Source organism: Aquarana catesbeiana, linkage group LG02 (assembly GCF_042186555.1).
Source record: "Aquarana catesbeiana isolate 2022-GZ linkage group LG02, ASM4218655v1, whole genome shotgun sequence".
In the NCBI taxonomy this organism is placed as follows: domain Eukaryota; kingdom Metazoa; phylum Chordata; class Amphibia; order Anura; family Ranidae; genus Aquarana; species Aquarana catesbeiana.
Genome location: NC_133325.1, coordinates 421666358 through 421680102, shown reverse-complemented (window position 1 = coordinate 421680102; position 13745 = coordinate 421666358). Strand labels below are relative to the sequence as shown.

Genomic DNA, 13745 nt, shown 5'->3' with positions numbered 1-13745 from the left:
AGAAAATAGGCATTTTCAGATTATTATTATTATCTACATTACATTCCTTCACAGCAGGACGCCAAAATTTACAAACGGCACCAATTTTTTTACTGGCAAAATTAACTGACAGGGCTGCATTTTTTACTGGCACTGCAAAAAAAGTACCTAAAATGCCTGTGCTAAACAGTGCAAATATCAATATTTAAATGATAAACATGTTGCTAGTGCTATTCGCAATGTGTTCAAGTTAAACAAAAGTCAACAACCATATTTCTTCATTTACATGGAACAGGAGGGGGTCAGAAGCTACGCACACATGGTACAGGGGGTCAGAGGCTGCGTGGACATGGTACAGGGGGTCAGAGGCTGCATGGACATGATAGGGGGGGGTCAGAGGCTGCATGGACATGATACGGGTGGTCAAAGGCTGCGTGGACATGGTACGTGGGGTCAGAGGCTGCTTGGACATGGTACGGGGGCTCAGAGGCTGCTTGGACATGACATAGGGGGTCAGAGGCTACTTGGACATGACATAGGGGGTCAGGGGCTGCTTAGACATGACATAATGGGTCAGGGGCTGCTTGGACATGGTATGGGGGTCAGGGGCTGCTTGGACATGACATAGGGGGTCAGAGGCTTCTTGGACATGACATAGGGGGTCAGAGGCTTCTTGGACATGACATAGGGGGTCAGAGGCTCCTTGGACATGGCACATGGGGTCAGAGGCTGCTTGGACTTGACATAGGGGTCAAAGGCTCCTTGGACATGGCACATGGGGTCAGAGGCTGCTTGGACATGGCACATGGGGTCAGAGGCTGCTTGGACATGACATAGGGGGTCAGAGGCTGCTTGGACATGACATAGGGGGTCAGAGGCTGCTTGGACATGGCACATGGGGTCAGATGCTGCTTGGACATGGCACATGGGATCAGAGGCTGCTTGGACATGACATAGGGGGTCAGAGGCTGCTTGGACATGACATAGGGGGTCAGAGGCTGCTTGGACATGACATAGGGGGTCAAAGGCTCCTTGGACATGGCACATGGGGTCAGAGGCTGCTTGGACATGACATAGGGGGTCAAAGGCTCCTTGGACATGGCACATGGGGTCAGAGGCTGCTTGGACATGGCTCATGGGGTCAGAGGCTGCTTGGACAGGACATAGGGGTCAGAGGCAGCTTGGACAGGACATAGGGGGTCAGAGGCAGCTTGGACATGACATAGGGGGTCAGAGGCTGCTTGGACATGACATAGGGGGTCAGAGGCTGCTTGGACATGGCAGATGGGGTCAGATGCTGCTTGGACATGGCACATGGGATCAGAGGCTGCTTGGACATGGCACAAGGGGTCAGAGGCTGCTTGGACATGGCACATGGATCAGAGGCTGCTTGGACATTACATAGGGGGTCAGAGGCTGCTTGGACATGATATAGGGGGTCAGAGGCTGCTTGAACATGACATAGGGGGTCAGAGGCTGCTTGGACATGGCACATGGATCAGAGGCTGCTTGGACATTACATAGGGGGTCAGAGGCTGCTTGGACATGACATAGGGGGTCAGAGGCTGCTTGGACATGACATAGGGGGTCAGAGGCTGCTTGAACATGACATAGGGGGTCAGAGGCTGCTTGGACATGGCACATGGGGTCAGAGGCTGCTTGGACATGGCACATGGGGTCAGAGGCTGCTTGGACATGACATAGGGGGTCAGAGGCTGCTTGGACATGACATAGGGGGTCAGAGGCTGTGTGTTTAGTGTTCTCCTATTGAATGGCTCAGCTCTGCTCTAGCTGTCCTCCCTCCTCAGCTCAGGATGATCAGAACAATTCAAATCAGTTTCTGACTGACCTGGAGTGGAGAGTGGATGATCAGACAGGCCATCACAGCGGCGCTCTGTTCAGCACTCCCTCTGTTCCAGGCAGAGACAGACAGACCGACGAGATCCTCCTCCTCCTCTGCTGTGACTGTGGCGAGATGCCAACGAGAACGGAGCGCCTGACATTCAAAAATGGCGCCGGCTGGCGCCATCACTTTACTGCACATGCACCCGCCCTGCCGAGCATGTATGAGATTTCCCGAGCTCGTCAGGCTTCAGAATGGCGCATGCGCAGTTGGCCAGTAGCCATCTTTTTTACGGGCACAGTTTCCCGTAATGGACATTTACGGGCGGCCCGAAAACAGGCTGAAATTTACGGGCTGCCTTGCACTACATGCTTTGGTGAATTCATCCAGAAATACGACCACAAAAGAGGTATAGTGTGGGTTCCAAATGAGTTTGGAAATGATCTCTTGCACTCTGCCTGAATTTGAGGACAACAATAACATTTGTACACATTTTAGGGGGTGTTTAGGGTAAGCACAAGAATTAAGCTTACAAAATACATTGTCAAGTTACTAGGCTAGGTGTATGGGCCCAGGATAGCATGCTGGGGAGGTTAGTGAAAGCAAATATGTATGAAGGACAAAAAAGGAACATTAAAAGCTTACAGCACGCATGAGGACAAAGAGGACATTCACAGCATATTACAATAATGGTAATTATGGAATGAAGAAATTAATACAATACATTAGCAAACATTAAATACATAGAATGTGATGTTAAAGGCTAAAACTTGCCCGAATATAGTTCTTCTGCAGGACTTGAATGATGGCAGAACAGGTCTCTAGAATAATTATTCCCAGAGCCTGAGGGGAGATCCAGGCTGTGAACTTCAGATCCTCAAGACTTCTCCCCATCGCTAAGTACCGCAAGGTGGCGACGAGCCTTTGCTTGGGAGTAATGGCTTGCCGCATGCATGTGTCCTGCTTACTAATATAGGGGGTAAGCAAAGCCAATAGACGGTGAAAGCAGGGGTCCGTCATCCGGAGATAATTCCTGAAATCATCAGGATTATTCTCCTGGAGCTCCCGCAACAAAGGCATATGACAGAATTGGTCACGATTAAGCAACCAATTCTTGGTCCAAGAACTCCTCCTCCCCGTGTTCCTGGACTGGACTTGGGTCAAAGCAATAATTCCAAGCCCAATAATAACACAAGATTAGCAGAAGGAGCCCAAAGGGTGGCGCATGACTATTGAACTTCCTTTTTATTGGCTCGTAGTATGTCTAGTACGTCACTACGTTCGTAATTGTTGGCCAACAATTGTGTGGCCGTGTGCCCTTTGGACAAAATTCCACGGTTTTGCTGGCGAACAATCCGATCGTGTGTACGAGGCTTAAGGAAAATTTGTAGGAAAATTCTTAGAACATTTGTTTCACATGGAGGGTCCATGTTATGGTCAATCGGAAGACAGCCAATAAGAAGACTGCTGTTTTGGTGTGACATATGCTTCTGCTGTGTCCCTTCTTGCTACATTACTTACCTGAGCCCTCATGCTTCCTCTGTCCTCTGTGCCAACCTTCTAGCCCCTGGTTATCCAGTGACTCTGAGTATCCTGTGTCATTTTTTGACCCCATTGCCCCCTCTGTGCACCTCCATTGCATCCAAGAGCATCCTGTGTTATCCAGTGACCCTTAAACACCCTGTGTCATCCAGTGATCACTGAACATCTTGGGTCATCTTGTGACGTCAATGTCCCTATGTGCTCCTCAACTCCACTGCACTTAAGGACATCTTGTTGTGCCATCTAACGATCTAGTGCCCCGTCAGCCCTCATGACACTTGTGTCTCAATGCTGCCCAGTTACCTGGCCTGCTACACTCGGTCATCAGTCCTATTTTCAGCCTTCACCTTCTGGTATACTACTGAAATCACTGGACTGGCCTTCTCCCAGGGCATATGGACCTCTAACTGAGGAAGCTATCTTTACATAAAGAGTAACTCCACTTTTGTTGAAAAAAAAATCCCCTCTGGGTGATCTATGTAGAGCGCAAGAAATTTAAAGCATAAGTTCTCCTTTTTTTTTTTTTTTGCAGGTAAAAAATGTGCATTTATTATTTATTTATTTTGGAGCCTGTAAAGGATTGCACCAGTGATCAGCAGATCACTGATGCCATGCAGGTCTTCTTATATCTGTATACCTGTTCATCCTGTACAGACAGGCAGATACACTGACAAGAAGAAATCAATGAACTACCACAGTGCTCCAGTGCCTTGGTAGTTCATTGAGAACTACAAGCTGACAAGCGCAAAGGGTGTCGGGGGGTTGTAGTTCATTCACACACAGAGCTGTGTAAATGAATTACGCTGCCAGCACAGCAGCGCTAATTTTAAAAAGTGACAGCTAGCATGGGGAACGTTACATGTTCCACCCTAAAAAGGGGTGGAACATGTAACAAGGTCCCATCAGGCCATTTTGACATGCGATTTGACATGTTAAATCGACGGCTATTTCCGGCAATGGCAATGCCGACTTTGCGGCTCCACACCGGTCCACAAAAGTAGTTCCAGTACTGCTTTTGAAATATGAGTGGTGTATCCGCGCAACGGAACAGAAAATTAAAAAAGTGGAGAAAATGGAAAAAAATGGAAACAATGGAAGAAATCGCATAAAGGACTGCTGCCTCCACATATGTGATTTTCACCTAGGTGGAAAAAACAGAAGGTAAGTGAAGGGTTAGTGTGTGGGTGTGGCGCTGTCCTAATTTATAGAAATACTTGGTAAATTGTGTGTAGCCAAATCCCATATGTAAAGTCCCATAAACCAAAATTGCAAATAAAAAATTCAACGAAAATAAAACCAAACATAAAACAGCAAAGTGACCCCCTTTGGAGTGTGTAGGTGTAACGTTGTCCTAGTGGAGAAAAAAGTGGAGAAAATGGAAAAAAAATGGAAACAATGGAAGAAATCGCATAAAGGACTGCTGCCTCCACAAATGTGATTTCCACCAAGGTGGAAAAAACAGAAGGTAAGTGAAGGGTTAGTGTGTGGGTGTGGCGCAGTCCTAATTCATAGAAATACTTGGTAAATCGTGTGTAGCCAAATCCCATATGTAAAGTCGCATATAAAGTATAAACCAAAATTGCAAATAAAAAATTCAACGAAAATAAAACCAAACATAAAACAGCAAAGTGACCCCCTTTGGAGTGTGTAGGTGTAACGTTGTCCTAGTTTAAAAATACTTTGTAAATCGTGTGTAGCCAAATCCCACATGTAAAATCGCATGCAAATTATAAACAAAATATAAACAAAACCGCATATAGCAAATTTAACGACTAGGTTGGCCCCCTTTGAATTGGGGGAGGGGGAAGGGGAACAGGGGATGAAATCAAAAAATGACTTTAGCCAAAGCTATTCCATCCGCATAAAAACCCCATATAGTGATTGACAAACATAACATTGCTGAATAATTACATAGGTTAAATCGTGACTAGTGCTCAGTGCAATTTAAGAGAAAAACTTGACATCTTTGTAAAACAAGGCAGGTATTTGTATTAATCTTGGTGACCAGGAGCTCGTGTCTTGTGATCATGCGGACACTCACCAGCTTCTTTAACCCCTGCAGGGGTAATGCACAGTCACAGTGTATGCCACTGTGCGGCAATCCACAGGCTGTTTCTGGGTCACGGTGACGTTTTAGGCATAAGAGAAGAAAGAGGAGATTCCATAGCACTAGGGATATTCCACTAAAGGTTTATACACATGGCTCCGGTCTGCAATAGCCACATGCAAGATGGCCGCGCAAAAACCTAAGGGAAAATGGCCACCGGAGGTTTCCGGTGTGCAGGCATGCAGCACATCGCACAGTATAAAAGGAGGGGAGGTGACGCAAAGGGGGCACGCTCTAGTTGACGTCCCTATGATGAAACGCGTAGGGCATGGCCTATTCTGACGCTTTTGCATCATCTCCCAGAGGATCATCAACTTAAATCTGACGCTCTCCTGTTTTGATGACATTTGGTTGCCTATTATAAACTGCTTAAATGCGAGTACCATTCTGTCATCTGCGTTCAATAAAGAGTGTTTTATGGTTTTACGCTATGGAATCTCCTCTTTCTTCTCTTATGCCTAAAACGTCACCGTGACCCAGAAACAGCCTGTGGATTGCCGCACAGTGGCATACACTGTGACTGTGCATTACCCCCGCAGGGGTTAAAGAAGCTGGTGAGTGTCCGCATGATCACAAGACACGAGCACCTGGTCACCAAGATTAATACAAATACCTGCCTTGTTTTACAAAGATGTCAAGTTTTTCACTTAAATTGCACTGAGCACTAGTCATGATTTAACCTATGTAATTATTCAGCAATGTTATGTTTGTCAATCACTATATGGGGTTTTTATTAGAGGTCGACCGATATATCGGCCGATATTTGGCTTTTTTTACTTAATCGGCATCGGCCGATTGTGCTGATAAAAAAAGCCAATTATACCTTCAGCGGGACTTGCAAATGACTTCTGTAATAGAAGTCAATGCAAGTTTTCTGAAGTTTTCTTCTCTCCTCCTCTGGGCAGCCTGCCAAGTCTGATAAGAAGATACATTTGAAGAAGATACATTTGTATCTCTTTCAGGTTCTTTTATCAATAGACTGAACTCCGTGGAGAAGTTCTCAGTTTAACCCTTTAAAGACTAAATCTTTTCTGACACTTGTTGCTTACAAGTAAAAATCCTGTATTTTCTGCTATAAAATCACTTAGAACCCCCAAACATTATATATATTTTTTCTAGCAGAGACCCTAGGGAATAAAATAGCGGTTGTTGCAATATTTTATGTCACACGGTATTTGCGCAGCGGTCTTTCAAACGCAATTTTTTTTGAAAAAATACACTAATGAAATAAAAAAAAAAAAAAAAAAAAAGCAGTAAAGTTAGCCCATTTTTTTTCGTCCAAAAGTTTTGATTACCTGTTTTTGTGTATTTAATATTTAAGATAGTTATTTTTTTTTTTAATCTAAATTATACATACAAGTGAACTGATTGGAGGTTTGTTTTGTTTAATAAATGTTGAAATATAAAAAATTTTCTGTATCACTTATTACTTAAGGCTGCTTTCACACTGGAGCGGGCATGCGTTGACGGTAAAACGCTGTTAGTTTTAGCGGCGCTTTACCGTCATTTTAGCGGCGCTATTCGGCTGCTAGCGGGGCGCTTATAACCCAGCTAGCGGCCGAAGAAGGGGTTAAATGCGCCCCTGAAGCGCTGCTTCCGAAACGCTTTGCAGGCGCTTCGGCAGTGGTGCGCATTCATTTCAATGGGCAGGAGTGGTGGAGGAGCGGTATACACCGCTCCAAAGATGCCGCTTGCAGGACTTTTTTTTTAACATCCTGCCAGCGCATCGTCTCAGTGTGAAAGCACTCGAGCTTTCACATAGACTGCAGGGGAGCCGTTTTACAGGCGCTATTTTTAGCCCAAAAGCGCCTGAAAAACCCCCCAGTGTGAAAGGGGTCTAACTGTTAGATTTTATGCGATGAAGGGAAAAAAAAAAAAGAAATCGGCATCATATATCGGCCAAAAAAAATCGGCATCATATATCGGCCACCGCGATTTCTAAATATCGGCTTTGGCATCGGCCAGAGAAAAACCCATATCGGTCGACCTCTAGTTTTTATGCGGATGGAATAGCTTTGGCTAAAGTCATTTTTTTATTTCATCCCCTGTTGCCCTTCCCCCTCCCCCAATTCAAAGGGGGCCAACCTAGCCATTAAATTTGCTATATGCGATTTTGTTTATATTTTGTTTATAATTTACATGCGATTTTACATGTGGGATTTGGCTACACACGATTTACAAAGTATTTTTAAATTAGGACAACGTTACACCTACACACTCCAAAGGGGGTCACTTTGCTGTTTTATGTTTGGTTTTATTTTCGTTGAATTTTTTATTTGCAATTTTGGTTTATACTTTATATGCGACTTTATATATGGGATTTGGCTACACGCGATTTACCAAGTATTTCTATGAATTAGGACTGCGCCACACCCACACACTAACCCTTCACTTACCAGTACTGCTTTTGGTGACTTTGGGGGCGATTTGAATATACATGTGTGCATGAACCCGCACAGATGTCTGTTAAATTGCCCCCAAAGTCAGACTGCATTGCCGGATTTCAAACCTGCATCAGTGTGAACCCGGGCTCAACAAACTTTGATGCAGATTCCTACCTAATTCTGCTCTGTACTAAATATGTTTGGACTTTTGATACTGATTCTGAATGAGACTGACTTTTTCATTATTAAAGGATAATTCCACTTTTTTGGGAAAAAAATAGCAACTAAAAATAATTAACATATACAATTGTTACACAAGCCATGTATTGAATGTTATTAAAAATGACTTTGCCTCTTCAATCTGCAGAGCTGTAATTTTCTGTAATATTCAGTGCAATATGGCAACCTGCAGACATTCTGTACGAAGCTGGTGTACAGAAAGCCCCCCAGAAATGTAATGTCCTGCTTGTGTAATGGGCCAATTGATTTTCCCAGAAGTCTACAATGCATACAGGTCAGATTTTAGGTACCCTCTGCAAAAAAAAAAAAAAAATTGTTGAGATACTCCCAAAAGGGTTAATCACATCTAAAAGGATGTTGACACCACAACTTTCCTCATTAGAACACTACAAGTAGATTAGCTCATCAAAGGGTAACAAAGGGAAAAATGACCAAAACAATCATATAGCTTATACAATTGCTACATAACTGTATTGTAGTTGAATGTGATTAAAAATGACCTTTCCTTTTCAATCTGCGGTGCTGTATTTTCGGTAAAATTCAGTGTAATATGGCAACCTAGGGGTTAATCACTTCTGAAGGGATGTTGACTCTGCAACTTTCCTAATTAGAAGATTGCAATTCATCAGCTGATTGATAATGAAAAAGTTAAATACCATTCAGAATCTGTACTCAATGCAGAAGCAGCTCTTTCCTTCAGTGCACAAACAGGTAGGAATCTGTTTGTTAAAGTCCATGCAATGTACATAGATCACCCAGAGGAGATTTTTTTTCTTAACAAAAGTGGAGTTACTCATTAAGTTTATCTTGGGGATTTCAGGAACCTACCAGAAGGTAGAGAGGCAGGAAATGGGACTGATGGTTCAGTGTAGTAGGCCACATAACTGTGGGACATGCCAGAGACTGCACTGAGAAACAAGTGTCACGAGGGCACACAAAGTGCAATAGGAGTCGCCAGATGACACAAGGTTCTCTTGGGTGCAGTGGAGTCAAGGGGTGCACAAGATGACACTGGATGCTCAGGGGTCCTTGGATGACACAGGATGTTCAGGGGTCTCTGGATAACCAGAGGCTGGAAGGTTGGCAGATAGTACAGAGGAGGCTCAAGGGCTCAGGTAAGTACTGTAGCAGGAAGGGCTTCACCAGACGCGCAGCAGTGTGTTGTTCAAACGCCAAACCACTTGTGTTGCTTTTCAATTCAAAGGCCACAGCAATCTGTAATCTCCTTATTGGCATTGGCGCTGATCGGGAAAGCTATCTTCTGATTGGCCATAGCATGGGCCCTCCAGGTGAAACCAGAGAAAAGATCCAGAGCTGGATCAGAGAGGAGGAGAGTGTGACAATACCAATCAATATTTATGATCTAATTGGCTCTATGATTATGCTGCAAACCTCACCCATATCACACTGACCTTTTATTGTGTCAAGATTTTACACTGCCCAAAAATTTGCCACAAAAACTCTGTGCCTAAATAAGAGTGATGGGATTTTTTTATTTCACCCTTAGGTACGCCTAAGGATGAAATCCAAAAATTAGAATCTAGGACACTATTAGATATTTATATATATTAAAAAAAAAAAAAAAAAAAAAAAAACCGCATAAACCAAATTAAGGCTGGGTTTACATGTCTGTGTGGAGCTGCTCACAGCAGGGGTCCAGTACGTCCCTGTTTTCAGGTCTGAATTCGCACCTAAAACAGACCAGAAGACAGACAGAACTCCTGTGCAATTCGCACCGCAGCCACCGCTGTGTGAACCAGCTCCGTTGAGAGACATTCACAATCTCTTGACATGCGAATTGGATGCGGGCAAACCCACATTTAATTCACAATAGTGTGAATACAGCATAAAGTGCAGTGCTTGTAAAACAATCAACCTATATTAATTTCTCACCTCTACATTTTGGTGCAACGACTTTAACCACATGCCGACCAGCCGCCGCAGTTGTACTGTGGCAGAATGGCACGGCTGGGCGAAAGGACGTTATGGTCTCGATCACCACCGGGCTCCTGCGATCGCTAGGGGCACATGGAGAACCCAGAACTGTGTGTGTAAACACAGTTTCCAGTTCCCTGAGGGGAGAACTGACAGATCTTCTGTTTATACAGAGTATGAACAGACAATCTGTTATCTTTCCTGCACAGTCCCCACCCCCCTTCAGTAAGAACACAAACTAGGACACAGTTAACCCCTTCACTGCCAGTGACATTTTTACAGTAATCAGTGCATTTTTAATCGCACTGATCGCTGTATCAATGCTCCCAAAAAATGTGTCAAAATTGTCCAACGTGTCCGCCATAATGTCACAGTCATGATAAAAATCGCTGATCACCGCCATTACTACAAAAAAAAAAAAAAAAAAATTAATGAAAAATGCCATAAAACTATCCCCTATTTTGTAGACGCTATAACTTTTGCGCAAACCAATCAATATATGCTTATTGAGGTTTTTTTGGGGGGGGTTCAAAAATATGTAGAATACGTATCGGCCTAAACTGAGGGAAAAAAAGGTTTTTTTTTTATATATATATTTTTTTGGGGCGGGGGGGGGGGATATATTCTATAGCAAAGTTAAAAATAATGCTATATATATTTTTTTTATTTTTTTTTTTTTTCAAAATTGTCGCTTTTTTTTTTTTTTTTTATATGTTTATAGCGCAAAAAATAAAAACCGCAGAGGTGATGAAATGCCACCAAAAGAAAGCTCTATTTGTGGGGGAAAAAAAAAAGGATGTCGATTTTGTTTGGGAGCCACGTCGCACGACCGGTCAACTGTCAGTTTAAGCGACAGTGCAGAATCGCAAAAAGTGCTCTGGTCTTTCGCCAGCCTAATTGTTTTGGCTGTCTAATGACTTACACATGTCCAGCAAGGGACGTTATTGACATGGGATGATAGTTCATGAATATTCAAATTTAATGTGAACATTTTGATCTGAAAGTACCACTAAAGGCACTTTTTTGGGGGGAGGGGGGATTTTACCTTTTTTATTTTCTGTCCCATAGCCATACCAGGAAGCAAGAGTAAATCCCACCAAAATGAGGAAATCCCAGAGTGTCAACAATGGAAGATTTTCCCTCTATTGTGTTCTGATGACAACCAAACATTTAATATTTCATTCTACTTTCAGTAGTAACAGTAAACAGGACAAATAGAGGGGGAGAATGTCCATCATGGGGACACAGACAGCAACAAAAAAGAATTACCATAAGTTCGCTGATTTAGAAAACGTGATAATTAAGACGAACTCTAAGCAGAACTTACCGGAGAACTAAGACTAGTTCTCCATCAGGTCTGCTATACTTTTGAATGTCAGCTCACGGTGCAAATACCACCACTTTTGGTGCTGAGCCTTGATGGAATTCTTTTTTTTTTTTTTTTTTTTTTTACAATCAAAGGTGCTTTATTGTTGTCATACCTGGTAAACCCAGCATACAGATTTGAGATAAAACAAAACCGAATGCTTTGGTCATAGGTAATAAAACCGTAAAAAAAGGACAAACACAGAAGCACACTGTCCTTTAGTAGATGATAGTTAAAGGCACCCCACACATCTGCTAATGCACACATTTTCACACACACCAAACCACATGGTGCTGCAGGACATTTTTAGAAAAGGGTCATGAACTTCCCCATATGTGTGCACCCATTACTCTCAGGTTGCTGCAGTGCAACGCTGTAAGCACTATTATAGTGCATGTCACAAACATTACAGACCTTACACCACTATTGGGGTAATTTCATACAGGTGGTCCACCCGACGGACTCCGCTTTGCTCAGCGGGGAATCGTTCCACTGAGCCCCGCAGAGCAGGTTCATCTCTGTTCACTGTGCTGAGATGGACCTGTCAGAGACCCGCTCTCCTCTATGGGAGATCGGATGAAAACGGACCGCCTGGCTGTTTTCATTCAATCGCCAGATGGATGGAAAATTAGGGTTTCCATCGGTCTGGATTTCACACAGGATTGGATAGCAGTGAGTGTTAGCGGACATGTCACCACTGATATCTGCCGCACCAGAGGAGTGAATGGAGGTTCCGATCAGGTCAGCTTGAAAAACTGACAGACAGACCTGATTGGAAAGCCTGTGTGAAAGGTGCCCAAGCCTGAACCCCGGGGGGGAGGCGCCCTCAGCACTGGACTGGAGCACAGGTGGCCACACCCACTGCTACTCTAACCACTCCTCCCAGACCCTAGATCAAAACAGACAGGCATAGCCTGCAGCATAGGCCTGCCTAAATTTGCCTGTGCTGACAGTCTATTCTAACAAAAATCTATTGCTAGCACCTACCTATTGGTAGAGAGTGCTTACACAAGGGGAGAAAAAAAAAAACTGCATTTTTGCTTGTACATGATTGGATGCTGAAATCAGCAGCGCTTCCCCTCATTTTAGACTGTTGCCTTATGAGGAGTTTAGGAGTAATCTCCATGAGCAACTGGGAATATTTGTGTGTGCGTGTATGGATTAGAGTTGTCATCTCATCCCTTTAACCACTTAACAACCATCCCATAGCCAAAATGACGGCTACAGAGCGGCCTTTTAACTCTGGGAGGGCGTACAGTGACGTCCTCCCAGAATTCCGCTCTCGCGCCGCACCCAAGAACATCCGTGGACCGCCAGGTACAGAGGACCCGGCACATCATGGATCACGGTAAACGGGCCGCTGGTCGCGGCCGTTTACCATGTGATCGCTCCATCAAATGACGGAGCAATCACATGTAAACAAAACCGGCATCATATCATGACGCCGGTTCCTCTCTCCCCTCTGTGTACAGAGGGGGAGGGATCGGATGGCAGCAGCGCTGTGGGCTGGATGTGTAGTGCCCACAGCGCTGCTCTGTGACATGTGCAGTCACATCCAGCCATCCATCCCTCCATGCTCAGAAATTCCCTGTGCAATTCTCTGCAATTCCCTGGGCAATACTCTGCAATGCCCTGCAGTACCCAGCCATGCTCTGCCATGCTCGGCTGTACTCGGCCTCTGTATGTGGCCAGGCTGTGGAAGTCTCACACATGTGGTATCGCCGTACTCGGGAGGAGTAGGAGAATCAATTTTGGGGTGTCATTTTTGGTATGTACATGCTATGTGTTAGAAATATTGTATAAATGGGACAACTTTTGTGTTTACAAAAAAAAAAGTGTTAACCACTTCCCGCCCACCATCATATGACGTCCTTGACTTGGTTCACATAGGGGCGGCACGACTTGCAGGTCGACTCACCGAGGCGACTTGCAAAACGACTTCTGTATAGAAGTCAATGCAAGTCGCCTGAAGTCGCCCCAAAAATACTACAGGAAACTTTTTCTAAGTCAGAGCGGACTTGCGTCGCTCCTATTAGAATGGGACGCGACTTGTCAGGCGGCTAGGTCGCCTGACAAGTCGCCCCTGTGTGAACCGGCACTTAGGGTCTCAAGAAATTTAGATAGGCCGTCAGTAATTCAGGTGTGATCAATTTTCAGATATTGGCACCATAGCTTTTGGACTCTATAACTTTCACAAAGACCAAATAATATACACCAATTTGTACTTATTTTTACCAAAGATATGTAGCAGTATAAATTTTGGCCACAATTTATGAAGAAAAATTAGTGTGGATTAGTGTGCATGAAAGTGTTGGTAAGGGGGTTAACCTAGCCAGCTGTACGCATATG

The 13745-nt window shown here is 44.2% G+C and overlaps 1 protein-coding gene across 1 annotated transcript in view; it reads left to right on the top strand.

Annotated features, from left to right (window-relative positions):
• Positions 1-12734: 12734 nt before the first annotated feature.
• LOC141127126 (nicotinamide N-methyltransferase-like) overlaps positions 12735-13745 on the top strand; it is a 7036-nt gene continuing 6025 nt past the window's right edge. The window contains exon 1 of the mRNA XM_073613332.1: positions 12735-12744. Within this exon, the coding sequence (XP_073469433.1) occupies positions 12735-12744 (10 nt within the window). The remainder of the gene's footprint in view (positions 12745-13745) is intronic.